Source organism: Somniosus microcephalus, chromosome 17 (assembly GCF_052327205.1).
Source record: "Somniosus microcephalus isolate GS21.2 chromosome 17, FLI_Smic_1.0, whole genome shotgun sequence".
NCBI lineage: Eukaryota > Metazoa > Chordata > Chondrichthyes > Squaliformes > Somniosidae > Somniosus > Somniosus microcephalus.
The window spans coordinates 26,362,512-26,379,523 of NC_141003.1; the positions used below are offsets into that span (position 1 = coordinate 26,362,512).

Below are 17,012 nucleotides of genomic sequence, written 5' to 3' on the forward strand. Positions count from 1 at the left end.
GGCAAGTAAGGGTAGAAATTGTGGAGGTACTGGCCACAATCTTTCAATCCTCCTCAGATACAGGGGTGGTGCCAGAGGGCTGGAGGATTGCAAATGTTACACCTTTTTGTTCAAAAAAAGGGAAAGGGATAAACCTGGCAATTGTAGGCCAGTCAGTTTAACGTCTGTGGTGGGGAAGTTTTTAGAAACAATAATCCGGGAGAAAATTCACAACATAAGAACATAAGAAATAGGAGCAGGAGTAGGCCAATCGGCCCCTCGAGCCTGCTCCACCATTTAATAAGATCATGGCTGATCTGATCCTAACCGCCAATCTACTATCACAGAACCATCTCCTGAATCTAACATAATTAGACACACGAAATAGGAGCAGGATCAGGCTACACGGCCCCTGGGCCCGCTCCGCTACCCACAGGGCCATGTCCGATCCGAACCTAGACTCTTCCAAATTCCTGCCCGCTCCCCGTAACCCTTAATTCCCTTTACTTCTAGGAAACTGTCTATTTCTGTTTTAAATTTATGTAATGATGTAGCTTCTACAGCTTTTTGGGGCAGCATATTCCATGGACCTACCACCCTCTGAGTGAAGTCGTTCCTCCTCATCTCAGTTTTGAAAGAGCAGCCCCTTATTCGAAGACTATGCCCCCTAGTTCTAGTTTCACCCATCATCGGGAACATCCTCCCCGCATCCACCCGATCCAACCCCTTCACAATCTTATATGTTTCAATAAGATCGCCTCTCATTCTTCTGAACTCCAATGAGTAGAGTCCCAATCTACTCAACCTCTCCTCATACGTCCATCCCCTCATCCCCAGGATTAACCGAGTGAACCTTCTTTGTACTGACTCGAGAGCAAGTATGTCTTTTCTTAAGTATGGACACCAAAACTGTATGTAGTATTCCAGGTGCGGTCTCACCAATACCTTGTACAACTGAAGCAATACATCCCTATTTTTATATTCTATCCCCCTAGCAATGAAAGCCAACATTCCATTGGCCTTCTTAATCACTTGCTGCACCTGCATACTAACCTTTTGAGTTTTGTGCACCAGGACCTCCAGATCCCTTTGTACTTCAGTACTTTCCAGTTTCTTGCCATTAAGATAATAGCTTGCTCTACGATTTTTCCTGCCAAAGTGCATAACCTCTCACTTTCCAGTATTTTATTCCATCTGCCAAATCTCTGCCCACTTACTTAGCCTGTCTGTGTCCCCTTGCAGGTTTTTTATGTCCTCCTCACTCACTACTTTCTCTCCCATCTTAGTATCATCTGCAAACTTTGATATGTTGCACTCGGTCCCCTCCTCCAAATCGTTAATATAGATTGTAAAGAGTTGGGGACCCAGCACCGACCCCTGCGGAACACCACTAGTTACTGATTGCCATTCTGAGAATGAACCATTTATCCCAACTCTCTGCCTTCTGTTAGATAGCCAACCCTCTATCCATGCCAGAATATTACCCCCAATCCTGTGATTTTTTATCTTGAGCAATAATCTTTTGTGTGGCACCTTGTCAAATGCCTTTTGGAAGTCTAAATACACTACGTCCACTGGTTCCCCTTTATCCACCCTATATGTTACTTCCTCAAAGAACTCCAGCAAATTTGTCAAACATGACTTCCCCTTCATAAAACCATGCTGACTTTGTCCTATAAAATTATGATTATCCAAATGTCCTGTTACTGTCTCCTTAATAATGGACTCCAAAATTTTACCTACCACAGATGTTAGGCTAACCGGTCTATAGTTTCCAGCCTTCTGTCTACTGCCCTTTTTAAATAAGGGTGTTACATTAGCAGTTTTCCAGTCTGCCGGGACCTTTGCTGAGTCCAGGGAGTTTTGGAAAATTATTACCAATGCATCCACAATCCCTACCGCCACTTCCCTCAAGACCCTAGGATGTAAGCCATCAGGTCCAGGGGATTTATCCACCTTGAGTCCCATTATTTTACCGAGTACCACTTCCTTAGTGATTTTGATCGTGTTTAGCTCCTCCCCCCCCCCTTTAGCCCCCTGTTTGTCCAGTGTTGGGATATTCTTGGTGTCTTCTACTGTAAAGACTGATACAAAATATTCATTGTGTTTTTGCCATCTCCATATTTCCCACCATTAATTTCCCAGTCTCATCCTCTAAGGGACCAACATTTACTTTAGCCACCCTTTTTCTTTTTATATAACTAATAAAAACAGATAGTAAGAGTTTTTAATTTTTTGCTAATTTACTTTCATAATCTATCTTCCCTTTCTTAATCAATCTTTTTGTTATTTTTTGCTGTCTTTTAAAGTTTTCCCAATCCTCTATCCTCCCACTAGATTTGGCTACCTTATATGCCCTTGTTTTTAGTCGAATACTATCCTTAATTTCTTTACTTAGCCACGGGTGGCTGTCTTTTCTTTTACACCCTTTTCTTCTCAGTGGAATATATATTTTTTGGAAGTTGTAAAATAACTCCTTAAATGTACACCACTGATCATGTATCGTCTTACCCTTTAATCTATTTTCCCAATCCACTCTACTCAATTCCGCTCTCATACCTTCATAGTCTCCTTTGTTCAAGCTTAGCACGCTTGTTTGAGATCCAACCTTCTCACCCTCTAATTGAATATGGAATTCAACCATGTTATGGTCACTCATTCCAAGGGGATCCTTTACTAGGGCATTTTTAATTAATCCTGTCTCGTTACACAGGACCAGATCTAAGGTTGCTTCCCCCTGGTCGGTTCAGTTACATACTGCTCAAGAAACCCATCCCTAATACACTCAATGAACTCATCCTCAAGGCAGCCCTGCCCAATTTGATTTGTCCAATTAATATGATAGTTAAAATCCCCCATAATTATAGATGTTCCCTTATTACAAGCCTCAACTATTTCCTGATTGATACTCCGTCCAACAGAGTTGCAACTGTTCGGAGGCCTATAGACTACGCCCACTAGTGTTTTTTTCCCCTTATTATTCCTTACCTCCACCCAAACTGTTTCATTATCCTGATCTTTTGACCCAATATCATTTCTCTGTATTACAGTGATTCCTTCCTTTATTAACATAGCCACCCCACCTCCCCTTCCTTCCTGCCTGTCCTTCCTGATCGTTAAATAACCTGGTATGTTTAATTCCCAGGCATTGTCACCCTGCAGCCATGTTTCTGTAATGGCCACAAGATCATACCCATATGTAGTTATTTGTGCCATTAACTCGTCTATTTTGTTACGAATGCTACGTGCATTCAGATAGAGAACTTTCAAATATGTTTTGTGACACTTAGTTCCTGCTTTTGCCCTTTTTATTACTTTACCTTTTACTCCATACCTTCTGCCCCTTCCTGACACGCTCTGGTTTTTAATTTCCCCACTGCTACCTAAGTCTATGACCTTCTCTGTTGTCATTTTTATTATTTGCTCTCTAGGAACCTCCCCCCCACTAGTTAGTTCATGGCCTTCTCTACAGCCCTAGTTATATGATCCGCCAGGACTCTAGTCCCAGCACTGGCCAAGTGAAGCCCATCCCAACGGAACAGCTCCCTCCTGCCCCAGTACTGGTGCCAGTGTCCCAGGAAGCAAAACCCATTTCTCCCACACCAGTCTTTGAGCCACGCATTTAACTCTCTCATTTTATTTGTCCTAGCCAAATTCGCTCGTGGCTCAGGTAATAATCCAGAGATTATTACCCTTGAGGTTCTGTTTTTTAATTTGACCCCTAGCTGCTCATACTCCTTTAACAGAACCGGCTTCCTAGTCCTATCTACGTCGTTTGTACCAACATGGACCACGACAACTGGATCCACCCCCTCCCACTGCAAGTTTCTTTCCAGCCCAGAGGAGATGTCCTTAACCCTGGCACCGGGTAGGCAACACAGCCTTCGGGACTCTCGCTCTTGGCTGCAGAGAACTCTATCTATCCCCCTAATAATACTATCCCCTACCACTACAACATTTCTAGTTACTCCCCCCTCTTGAATGGCCCCCCGTTCCACGGTGCTGTGGCCAGGTTGCTCATCCTCCCTGCAGTCCCTGCTCTCGTACCCACAGGGAGTAAGAACCTCAAACCTGCTGGACAAGAGCAAGGGCTGCGGCTCCTCCAGCTCTACCTCCTGGATCCCCGTACCTGCCTCACTGGTAGTCACACCGTCCTGTCCCTGACCATGGGCTACATCTGAATTAATTAACTTCATAGGTGTGACCACCTCCTGAAACACAGAGTCCAGGTACTTCTCCCCCTCCCTGATGTGTCGCAGTGTCTGAAGCTCAGACTCCAGCTCATCAACACGGAGCTGGAGTTCCTGTAGCAGCAGACACTTGTCACAGACGTAATCACCGTGAGCCTCAATGGGGTTCACCGGCTCCCACATCTCGCAACAGTAACACATCACCTGCTCCATTCTATGTAATTAATTAAATTTTTTATTGTTAGTTATGGACACCCTCTGCCCGATTTATAGATGCTAGTATCCCCTTTAATTAACTGGATTTAATTTAAATCAATCCCTCTAATTACACCAGTTAAACGGTTTACTAACAGTCACTCTGCACCAGAAAGGCCTTATTAACTACAACCCACAGAGTTAAAGTTTGAAAAGAGCACCTAACACCCCACTTACCCTAACTCACAGCACTCTTTGATGACTCGCACTCCGTGCTTGCTCGCACTAGGACTGGTCTTTTTATACTGTTTTTGTTTACAGCCAAATGAGTCACCCCTGCTGATTGGTTAGAAAACTGGTTTCCACTGCCTGCTGTGCCAATTTACTCCTACTGCAGTGTAACCTTGTTTTACTCTTAAACCAACAGAATCCCAAATATTTAACTTTTCCCCTTTACTTAAACTGCTTAAGTAATCTTATCAAGAATGATTTAAAGAGAAATAACAATTAAAGAACTCACACACTTACCCAAACTCTCAGCACTCTCTGCAGACTCGCACTTCGACAAGTAGGAAAAGAAAGAGTTGCATTTATATAGCGCCTTTCAAGACCTCCGGATGTCCCAAAGCACTTTACAGCCAATGAAGTACTTTTTTGAAGTGTAGTCACTATATTGTAATGTAGGAAACATGGCAGACAATTTGTGCACAGCAAGCTCCCACAAACAGCAATGTGATAATGACCAGATAATTTTTTTTTGTTGTGTTGATTGAGGGATGAATATTGACCAGAATACACGGGATAAATCCCCTGCTCCTTTTCAGAATAGTGCCATGGGATCTTTTAGATTAACCTGAGACAGCTGAGGAGCCTCGGTTTAATGTCTTATCCGAAAGACAACACCTCCGACAGTGCAGCACACTCTCCACACTGCCCTAGAGTGTCACCCTAGATTTTTGTGCTCAAGTCTCTGGAGTAGAACTTGAGCCCACAGCCTTCTGACTCAAAGGGGAGAGTGCTACCCACTGAGCCACAGCTGAGTTTGGACTAATTAAAGGAGATCCAGCACAGATTTGTTACGGACAAATTGTGTTTGACTAACTTGATTGAGTTTTTTGATGAGGTAACAGAGGGGGTGAATGAGGGCAGTGCAGTTGATGTGTATATGGACTTTCAAAAGGTGTTTGATGAAGTACCACATGTTATGCTTGTTAGCAAAATTGAAGCTCATGGGATAAAGGGGACAGTAGCAGCAAATTTATCTAAGATATAGAAAACAGAAGGCTAAGAGGAGATTTGATAGGAGTTTAACATCTTGAAGGGTTTAGATGGAGTAGATGAAGAGAAACTGTCGGGTTGATAACCAGAGGGCACAGCTTTAACGTGATTGGCAAAAGAACTGGAGGCGACATAAGGAAAAACTTTTTTACGCAACGAGTGGTTAGGATTTGCAATGTACTGCTTGATAGGGTGGAAACCAATTCAATAGTAGTAGTTATGTCCTGTAAACGGTTAATACTTAACGAGATGAATCCCAAGTAATTGAAGAAAGTTTACTAATTCCCAATTACAAGCCTCTGTTTCAGAACTACAGCATGTGTGTTAGATATGCAGAGGTCAAGGGGATCGCTTAGATTGTCAGCAAATTAGGTCTCCACATACTTATTGTGTTTGAGACCAAAAGGCAAAAAAAGCGATCAAACAGACAACATTTGATTGACTTGCTGTCAGGTGTTACTTGAACTATATCGCTGCAGCATGTCTGCTCCACTACAATCCTCTGGCACCACCCCTGTATATAAGGAGGATTGGAAGATTGTGGCCACCACCTCCACAATTTCTACCCTTGCTTCCCTCCGCAACCTCGGATGCATCCCATCCGGACCAGGTGACTTATCCACTTTAATTATCACCAGCCTGTCTGGTACCCCATCTTTATCTATTTTTATTTCATCCAGGATTCCAGCAACCTCCTCGTTTATCATAGCTTTGGTGAAGTCCTCTTCCTTGCTAAACACTGATGCAAAGTAGTCATTTAGTACCTCAGCCATGCCTTCTGCTTCCACCAATAGATCTCTGCTTTGGTCCCTTATCGGTTCCACCGCTCCTCTGACAACCCTTTTACTGTTAATATACATATAGAAGACTTTTGGATTTGCTTTTATGTTAGCCGTTGCAATAAACTATCTCAGCTTGTTGGGATACTTTACCAAGTAGGACTACACAACCCATTCTGTTTGTCCCAGTAGGCACATTTCTCCATTCATAAATACCTTTGCATTCTCTTATGTTAATTGCCAATCTATTCTCGTAATGTCTCTTTACCCTTCTTGCTTCCTTTTTCACTTCTCCTGTGCACTTCCCCTCTGTACTTTTTATATTCAGCCTGATTCTCGTTTGTCTTATCTAGCTGACATCTGTCGTACATACCCTTTTTCTTCTTCATCCAGGGAGCTCTGGCTTTGGTTGCTCTCCCTTTCCCTCTTGTGGGAATGCACCTAAACTGTAACCGAACCATCTCCTCTTTAAAGGCCACCCATTGCTCCATTACATTTCTGCCTGCCAGTCTTTGACTCCAAGTTACCCAGGCCAGATCCCCCCTCAATTTGCTGAAATTAGCCTGCCTCCAGTTTAGTTTTTTTATTCTAGGTTGCTCCTTGTCCTTCTCCATAACTAATCTAAATCTTCTGATAGTATGATGACTATTTCCGAGATGCTCCTCCACTGTGACCCTCTCTATTTGAGTCATTCTACTGTATGAACGTTTGCTTTCAGCAATAGCCTTACTACAGAGTACAATGTCATTTCTAATCCATTACAATTATGGGTTTTGAGCTTTTTAAAAACTTATTTAGTTCCTTTTTGAGCAGTAAATCTGTGAGCACAAGAATTTGTATTGATTTTAATACAATCTTTGTATATAATCAAAATGATCTTTAAACATGAACAGAAGATTACCACCATTAATATTTCATCTTTGTGTAGTTTCAAAAAAGAACGTGCTATTCTGCAATTCCTAATCACATCGTTTGGTCGTGACGTGTTTTGTGACATTCAATGAATTATTTTTGACGTGCAGTCACTTGTTTAGCAGGAAAATGTAGTAACTAGTGTTTTGCACAGCAAGGTTGTGTAAACAGCAAATAAGATGACTGACTGACTGACTAGTTAATCTGCTTTTGGTGAAGGGCAGAGTGTTGGCCAGGATACCAGGAAGACTCCCAGCTGTTTTTAAAATAGTGTCATTGGGTCTTTTGCATCCATGTGAACAGACAGATGAGGCCTCGGTTTAGTCTCGTTCAAAAGACAACGCCTCTGACCATGCAGCACTTCCCACTACTGCACTGAAGTGTCAGCTTAGGAATCAACCTATCACTCTTGTTTAACTTTGTTTTGTGTTGAAGTACTGTGAACAGTTTGGGAGTACTCTCAGGAGCGCAACTCTTCTCTCTAAACAAGGATGAGCTGAAGACCGTTTGTCCTGAAGATGGTGTTCGGGTTTATAGTCAGGTTACAGTACAGAAGGCTGCACTGGAGGTAATACTTTTCTCAAATTTTATTAAACTTTTATCATGACTGCACTTGTGTATCAGAACTAGGGCTGTACATACACATTTAAAATGATTATTTGATTAAAATTTTTGTTACTATTGATTTTGTTTGATATTCGAAGCCTTCTGGTTTTGGCGCTGTGATCTACAGATATCTCTAGGTGTTCACCTCCAACTCTCCACAGGACTGCTCATGTTGTAGTGACAAACTACAGAATGCTGCATGACACTAAATGTAGATTTAAAGAAGACATTTTTTTTTTCAATATAATCTACCTATTTGTCTCAGTGATGGAATAAACCTCCTCCTTCCTTCCAGAGCACAGGATCTCTCTTATCCCTCCTTCTCTTTCCACAACCCCCCACCCAAGTCCTGCTAATCTCCAAGACACATTCTCTTCCCAGTGTTGCTGAATGTCAGATACTCATCTCCAACATGTGTATCTAGGCCTTTTTAAAAAATTGGGTATATAGGTAGAAGAATGTATGTTAATCAAGGCAACTGATTTGCAATTTTCAAGGAAAAATGGACAGTCGCAAAATTTAATCCTGCAAAACTCCAGTAGAAATCTCGCACTCATTTTGCTCTGCCCTTCCAACTGTGCTCCTCTCATTCCCCCATTCCACTTGCACTCTTTTTCCCTTTCGCCCTGCTCTCCCCACCCCCCCCCCCCCCCCCAAATTAGGACTACCATTTCCCTCCTCCCCCACAATACAACGCCATTTAAATGGGCTGCTCATATCCAATTGTCTCTACTCTTCAATACTGACTTTTAGCATTTAGGAAGAAGCAGTTATGAGTGATTGAGAAGAGGAAAATGCATCCAAATAAGGAAAAGTGCAACAGAGAGAAAAAAAAATAGAAGAACCATAACAAATGAAACTAAATACAATATATGACCTGATTTTAAAAAGTGCTAAAAGGGCTACACCAGGCTGATTTTTGGGAGGGGGAAAGAGAAGAGCAGTGAGGATTGCGTCCATCTATTGCTGTTCAGTTGAAAAGTAGAATGGGTTATTGTTTACCAGGATTGACAAATTTTGATGCACTTTTTCATCTCATCTGTTATCCCTCAAAATATGTTTTGCTTTTGGAATTGATGCACAGTTGGAGAGCATCACGTGGCAGCAAGAGTAGGTCAAAGTGTTCTATTTTCCAGTTGACAAGAGTTTTGTGCTCTGACAGCAATCACCAAATGAACATGCAAGTAATGCAAGCACTGAATTCCAATATACCAAGCCCTGTCCCATCATTGAGTTCTTGACCCAAAGTCAATAATTAAATCCCTGTTTTAAATTTTTGTGCTGTGTGCAAAGTCTGGCTAATGCACCAGATTCCTTTTCAGACATTTTGAAGTTAAACCACTTCTGTTTTTGTTCAGTTTTTTGATAAACTGTTTGCTCAATAAGTCAATAATGGATTACAGTAAAAAGGCTTGCAATTTGACTTATTAAAAAAAATCAAAAAAAAATCTGTAGTTTGAGTCTTCATCTAACCATAAACCTTCTTGGCCTGTTCTGACTATGTTGAACTCAGATTGAACAACGGTGACCTTAAATGGATGAGCATGCAAATTAAAAGTGAGAGAGGAGAAATGGCATGTAGACATCCCCCAGGAAGAAAGGAGTGGGGGGGGTCCCACTGGGATGAATGCAACAAATTGCAGAAACGTGAAAAAGGTGATCCAAAGGGCAAAGAGATCTGGGAAAAAGCATAGCAGCTGAGGCTCAGTAGCAGTAAATTAAATCTATCAGTACCAAAACAGCAAGAGGATAGTCATAGAAGAGATATAAAGGATGAAGATGGGCTTGAAACTCAGCACAAAATAGTAAACGATTCCTCCCAAGTATTCACAAGGGAATACATGAGCAACATGCCCCCTCCAAAAAGAAACCCCAAGATAAATGAAGATATTCAAAGGTAAATCAATTATTTTATTATAAATGAGATGGAAGTCCTCAACAATCTAATTAGGCTTAACACAATTCAATCCCCAGGGATTGATGGGATTTATCTCAGATTGCTGAAAGAGACTAGGGAAGAGATTTGTGAAGCACTGGCAATCATTGAAGGAGTGAATGGACACTGGGGAGGTATCAGATGATTGGAAACTGGTTAACATGAAATTGTATTCAAAAGGGTGACAAAACAGACAATTACATGCCTATTCCATATAAAATAATGGAATTGGTTATCAGGAGTAAACTTGAAGCTATTGGTACAATGACAATCTAGTAAACAGCAATCAACATGCATTCAGATGGAGAAGATCCTGCCTGGCCAGCCTCCTTGACTTATTTGAGGAAGTGACCATCCAGTGGTGTACCTTGGCTTCCAAAAGGTTTTTGACAAAGTTCCATCCTAAAAGCTATTAATTAATTTCCAGGCTTTAGAGATTCAGGGTAAACCTTGGGAAGGAATAGAAACTGGTTGAAGGGTAGGAAACAATGAGTACTGGTTTAAAGGTAACGTCAGCGAACCAGGGGGAAGTACCGAGTGGGGTGCCTCAGGGCTTAGTATTGAGTCTGCTACTGTTTCTAATTTAAATAAATGACTGATTCAGAAATTCAATGCAAAATGGTAAAACCTGCAAATGATACCAAACTAGGGGCCGTGGAAGCGGAAGAGGCAGCTCAAACTACAGAATGAGTTGGACAAAATATGTAAGCAGACTAAATAATGGCAGATGACATTTAATGCAGACTAATGTAAAGTGCTACACATTGGAAACAAAAATAGACGACACACATACTCCATGAATGGTGTTGGAATAGCTAAGGGTGAAGCTGAAAAGAGATTTGGGAATCTTAGTAGACTTGATGCGAAACATATGCAACCAATGCAGAGCAGCAGTTAACAAAGCCAATATGATGCTGAACTACATAGCCAAAACAGTAGGAGGAAATAATGATCAAACTTTATAGTGTGCTGGTCAGGCTGTACCTTGATTACTGGATCCAGGTCTGGTCACCAAGAAAAGAGAGAAACTCAAGCACTGGAGGTATTGCACAGTAATGCCACAAGACCAATCCCCAGTTTTAGAAGTGTGAGTTATGAGCAAAGACTGGCGAAACTTTGCCTTTCCAGCCAGGAAAGGAGCTATGTGAGAGGTGATCTTGTAGAGGGCATAGAACATTGTTGAGGGTATAGGAGAATATAACCTGGCAAATGACTTCAAATTAAACTATGGAGGTAGCATTGGGGGATACAGGTTCAAACCCAAGATGTGTACTTTCAGGACACACAGCAGGAAATTATTCTTCGCATGAGCAGTGATCAACATGTGGAATAAACTTCTAGACAAGAGCATTGGAAGAAAAACCATGGAATCATTGAAGAAATAATTGGCTGCTAAAATAGGGTGGTGGGGAGAGGGACGTTGGGATCTCGCTGCGTGAATGAGTCAAATGGGATAAATGGCTTTCCTTGTCAGTAATTATGTTTGTGACCTTGTGATGTTGGTGATATTTGACTGCAAATGTGACGCTGAGGCCCAAAGCAAAGTTGAACGATTTATATGCTGCAATATTGGAAGCCTGCTTTTTGCGTCGGGCCCCAGAGTGATGTGGTGATGTGTGTTAATCGCCTACAGTGTAGAGTGCCTGATCTCAGCCTTGCCATTATGGAGAAGCGCAAGAGGATGCAAGCTGCTTTACCCTGTCGAGGCAGGGACAGCCATCCCTGAGTTGCTGTCATCCAGCTTCTAGTGGATGCTTTCACAGCACAGTTTGCTGATGCCTGGGAGCAGGTCAGCTTAACTCCTCTGCTGTGAATGGTGCATCATGCAAGAAAATTGTTTGGAAAAGGAAACAAAATAGCTTTTTAAAAAAAAAAAAGGACGTGCTATTTCCCCTCTGCCCTAAAAACCCACCCCTCATAATTTAAGTAAACTTTTATCAACCTGGTCTGTTTTATTTCTGTTATAATGTGTTTTACAATGTTGACTTTTCAAGAATTAAATCTGTTTAATTGTGCATGTGATGAACTGCTTTCTTCATTTTCTTTGGCTTGGATTTTGTCGGCTTGTTTTGTGGTTTCTTGCTGTCTTCCTACTTCCAGGTACTCTGCTGACTCCATGGGTCCTGACTATCTCTCCCTATTCAAGTTTAAGTAACAGTAAGATTATGCTCAACATTCTCGCTTAAATTGGCAGTTTACAGGAGTACTCTTTCGGGTCTAAATTGGCTGGATTAATATTACAAATTTATAGTATAGTAGTTATCCTGTCCTTGTAGTAAACTTCAACATTGTGTTTTAAACGAGGGAATAAATTATCATTTTAAGATGTTACATTGACTACTTTTGAAGTTTAAATCCAGTTTTAAATGTAATCTGGCAGTTTTTTTGATAGTTGTATAGTTTGTATATTTGACTGTTTTGAAATGCAGCCTTGTTAGATCAACAAAAAGAAAACCTAAAACCCTTTGAGCACTGCGGTTGTATTTCTGTATCACAATTGAAAATTACTCTTTTGAAGTTAATTCTAAGGATACTATGAAAGAAATGATTTGTGGTGTTATGCATTTCCCAAATCTGTCTTTCAATGAGTTGACTAGCAAAACTTGGCAAATAACTTGTGGATTCTGAACATTTTCTGGACAAAATCCATTGTTTGAAAACAAAAAGGTGTTAGTACTCAAAGGGTTAATGACTGCCACAGCAATGTATTTAAGTGTTTGTGCTCCATATTTCTTCCTCCCTACCCCCACCCCAAAAAGAGAACTTCCTTAAATGGTTACCTATTCTGTGAAAGTAATTGGGGCAGGATTTTTTGCCTACGGTCCAAGTTGCATTTTAGTTTCTTTGGGAACAAAAAAATTGCACCTTTTGTCCTCTTCTTTCCACCATAGGCGGTTTAGTCAGTCTCACTCAAAAACTGAACTGACACATCGCTGTACTTCAGCAGCGCTCCTGGAGGCCATCCGTATAAAATTGGACAGTAAATAAGATGCTCACCCAAAATATATTACTTTCTCTGCCACTTTTTATAAAAACAATTCTAAATTTTACTTTGTTGGAGGGAAATTGGTGGCAGGGGAAGGGAAACGGGCAGCACGGTGGCATAGTGGTTAGCACTGTTGCCTCACAGCGCCAGGGACCCGGGTTCAAATCCGGCCTCGGCTGACTGTGTGGAGTTTGCACATTCTCCCCGTGTTTGCGTGGGTTTTCTCTGGGTGCTCCGGTTTCCTCCCACAGTCCAAAGATGTGCGGGTTAGGTTGATTGGCCATGATAAAAAAAAAAAATTGGCCCTTAGTGTTAGGGGGGATTAAATACGTGGGGTTACGGGGATAGGGCTTGGGTGGGATGGCTGCCGGTGTAGGGACCGGGTGCTAGGGTTTGGATGATCAGCCATGATCTCGTTGAATGGCGGAGCAGGCTCGAAGGGCCGAATGGCCTACTCCTGCTCCTATCTTCTATGTTTCTATGAAACAAGCTTTTACTTTTTTTTTAAAAAGCAACTGTTTCTTAACGTCCTAACTCTCTCGTACTCTTCATTTTGGAAGTGGGTATGGAAATATTAGTACCAGTACAGCCATCATCGACACTGCTACCTCGTGGCAAAAAGAATTCCCAGTTTAATGAATGGAAAATTATAATATATTAACAATGGAGACAGCTTCTTGTAGATGGTACAATGAGATGGTTTGTGTAGAATTTATTGTAGTTTAACAGGAGATTACTCTATTTAAATTTTTTTTTAAAATCCTACTGATACTTTTGTATTAAGGATGTTTATTCCCAAATGCTTTAAGTGTTTAGACTATAGCATGCTATCACGTTGGTTAAACATAGTCACCTATTTTCCTGTTTCGGCACTGCTGTATTTGTGCATTAAATTATCATGCAGGCCTTGAATTTAGTTGTAACTCCAGACTACGATGTTCCTTTTAAGCTTCAATTTTTCGACAGTATTTTATAAAGCTATTCAGTGTACGGCATTGCGATTGACCATGATGCTTTCCAAAAACGAATAGCCTGTCTGGTGTCATCAAGCCTGCAACACGAAGAATGGCTACATGGGCAAGCCAGTGGAGGATAGCTGGCGCTTATGAAACCAGATCCCAAGCACGAGTCAGCTTCTTCAGTAGGCAAAGGTGGTGGGGCTGGGTGGGAGCAGAGGAAAAGAAAAGTCTGATCCTTTGATTGGAAGCCTAGTGACTTGTCAATGTGGCAGTGGAAGGTGCTGTGAGCCAGTGGCTCATTTGTTGCTGTACCAGCTGAAACAACGGAGGGGAGTGTTGCTGAGAATTAGCACTCACCTCTTTGGATGTAGAGGTTGTAATTTGCAATCAAACTTGCGTTTAATATAGAATAATGTGCCTTTAACCAAACCCTGTGTTTTGCCAATTTTTTCCTTGCAACTCCATTGGATCTGTGGGAAAAATTCTTGCAACAAATTACTAGCCTTACTGATTAGATCAGATTGAAATATCTTGAACTAATTTGCATTGAACGTACAGTTGTCTGCATGTCTTAAATGTCGACATTGGAATGCCACGCTGTCTGGTTTAATGGCTTCAGTGTCTAGCCACTTTTAGTTTATAGTATTGGTGGATATCTTTGAATTTATACGACAGAAAATTTAAATGACAAGTTAAATCTTTACAATAAGTGATGTATAAAATTAGGTCACCAAATATATAACCAGTAGATGGCACTCTGATCACCTACTCCATAAATGTGCTCATTAGAAGTGGGAGCTAACGTTTTTAAAAGAACATCAATTTAAATAAGAATCATAGAATCTTACAGCACAGGAGGCAGCCATTCGGCCCATCGTGCCTGTGCCGGCTCTTTGAACAGCTATCCAATTAGCAACAATACCAAGCTTGCATTGCTATGTACAGTGTTTAATGCACATAAGTACAAAATATTATATGATGTGAAGTCAACCAGCAGAAGGACTTGGTGAAATTTCTAATTGTGCATTCACCATAGAGCTGGCACAGGTTTATGGTATAAAAAAAACTTGATGTAGTAAATCTGTCTGGAGAACCAGGTTGTTCAGTTTTTACTGGGCTAAATTGGGAACTGCTGAGAACTGTGATTTGGTAGTCTTAAATTGAAGGACTGTTTTAAAATTGAAGAAAATGCGAATAAACGTTCTATTTAATGTAATGTGAAAAGACTGAAGCATGCATAAGAGGACATTTTAAACATAAGTACTATGAGAGTTACTAAATTGTTCATTTGAGAGCTGAACATCTTGAGGTTCTCCTTTCCTCTTCTGATTCCCCTCCTCTCCCCGCCCCCTCCCCCCTCCTCCCACACAACATATACATAATTCTAAAACTTGTATATTGTTTAATTTCAGGATAAACGTGGGACCTCCGAATTGGAAGAGATCATGAAACGGAGGCAAGAGAAACTCAATGCTGCTGGCTGTGACTCTGGAGTGGAATCTTTCGATGAAGGAAACAGTCATTAGTGAAGCGTCATTACCATGAAACTTTTTTTTGATTTTTAGGAAGCCACTGAGGGATCATCTGACTTTTTAGAAATTATGCGCAGAAGGCACAAATTGATGGACCAGTGAAGTGCATCTCTGAAAAGGACAAGCTTTAACGAGCACGTTTTGCTGAGTTTTTACTATTGTGGTGTTGGACAGGATTATGTAAAAAAATCATTGTGACTCCAGTAAAATTCAGCATATCTTTTGCAATCATAATGCTGATTGCATTCCTCTTTGGTGAATATAATTTAATATTCTGTTCGGTTTATTGTAATGAGACTTAATGCAGTAAACAAAGTATGTAACGTTCTGTAGTGGAATGATAAAAGGGAATAGGATTGTATGTTTGAGTTAGTATTGTCTATTAGATTTAAATTCAGAAAATCTGTAAGATTATTAATTTTGCTAATGAGGCACTAAAATAGGTGGGGGTACTTTCTGTGAATGGCATTTAATGTAGAAATGTCAATGTAGAAGATGTCATTGACCTAATGGAGCAATTTCTTTATCTTATTAAATACACAATTCTGGTCTTCAAGCTTGACCAGAAAGTTGTATTAAAAAAAGACTTCGCTATGACCCTACAGCCCTTGGTATGGAACCTGTAGTTTTGAAGTGTACCACTGACACCCCATTTCCCCCATGTAATGTCATATCTATGTTACATACAGACACCAAAAGATTTCACATGCAAATAGTTTATTTCACTTTTTGAACTTTAAATTTTGTTATCTTGCTGTAATTTTATGAAAACATGCTGAACTGAAAAGAATGTTGTACATTTGAGAACTTAAATCCATTTAGAAGGATTTGATATTGTATTTGTATAGTTTCATGGTGCCTTTTTCCACACAATTCAGCTATAATTCTGAAATAAATAGTATTTACTGCTACACTTCTCATTGTTCATTTATAATTAGACTTGTTGATCTCCCACAGTGACACCTGCAGAAAAGCATTAAAAAATGTTGTCCAAGTGTCCCAATCTAATTCTTTCTGCCTCTCTGTCTTTGCTTGTCTTCCACACTCTCTGTCTGGCTCACATTTTATTGTCTGTCTCTTGGTTTGTCTGACTGTTGTGCTGCTTTATTTCTCCCTGTTCATGTAAGTCTTGTTCCATCTGTTAGCTCTTTCTTTAGGCCGTTCATATTTGACTTAACTGACTTATTGGGATGGAATTTGGATTGAAGCACTGAGTGGAGTGCCCCAAGGCTCAGTATTAGGGCCGCTACTGTTTCCAATTTACATCAGTGACTAGGTCCCCGATCTTATCTTTGAGATAGGGAGTGAGGGGAGAGAGCGGGTGGGGGGGAACAAAGAAGAACTGGTTCCCCTCAGATCCTGCCAGTTTTCGTCTCCCAGCCACAGCCTGCCAGATTAAGAGGCTGGCTGGCTGGCTGTCGGGCAGGTAAGCCTTTGGCACCAGACCGCAGTCGGAGTGGGGGTGGGGGGTATTGGAGACCAGAGGGGAGATAGGAAGATTGGGGTCCGGAGCAGAGGGGAGATCGGAGGGGTCGGTGGAGAGATCGGAAGAGGGGGGTGGGGGGCGGGTGGGTAGTGAAGCAGGTAAACTGGATCCAGCAGATAAGTGGAAAGGCACTTACCTCCTGGATCCAGCAGTCCTTGCCTCCCTTTAGCTGTT

The 17,012-nt window shown here is 41.2% G+C and overlaps 1 protein-coding gene across 22 annotated transcripts in view; it reads left to right on the forward strand.

Annotated features, from left to right (window-relative positions):
• The window catches only part of eps8a (EGFR pathway substrate 8a, signaling adaptor), a 202,934-nt gene extending 186,671 nt beyond the window's left edge, over positions 1-16,263 (forward strand). For 18 of the 22 annotated variants that reach the window (XM_086010091.1, XM_086010088.1, XM_086010092.1 and 15 more), the window contains 2 exons: positions 7,769-7,901; positions 15,233-16,263. In XM_086010091.1, the coding sequence (XP_085866217.1) occupies positions 7,769-7,901; positions 15,233-15,346 (247 nt within the window). In that variant the 3' untranslated portion in view covers positions 15,347-16,263. The remainder of the gene's footprint in view (positions 1-7,768; positions 7,902-15,232) is intronic. The other 4 variants (XM_086010093.1, XM_086010106.1, XM_086010109.1 and 1 more) reach the window with 3 other exon arrangements.
• The last annotated feature ends 749 nt before the right edge of the window (positions 16,264-17,012 follow it).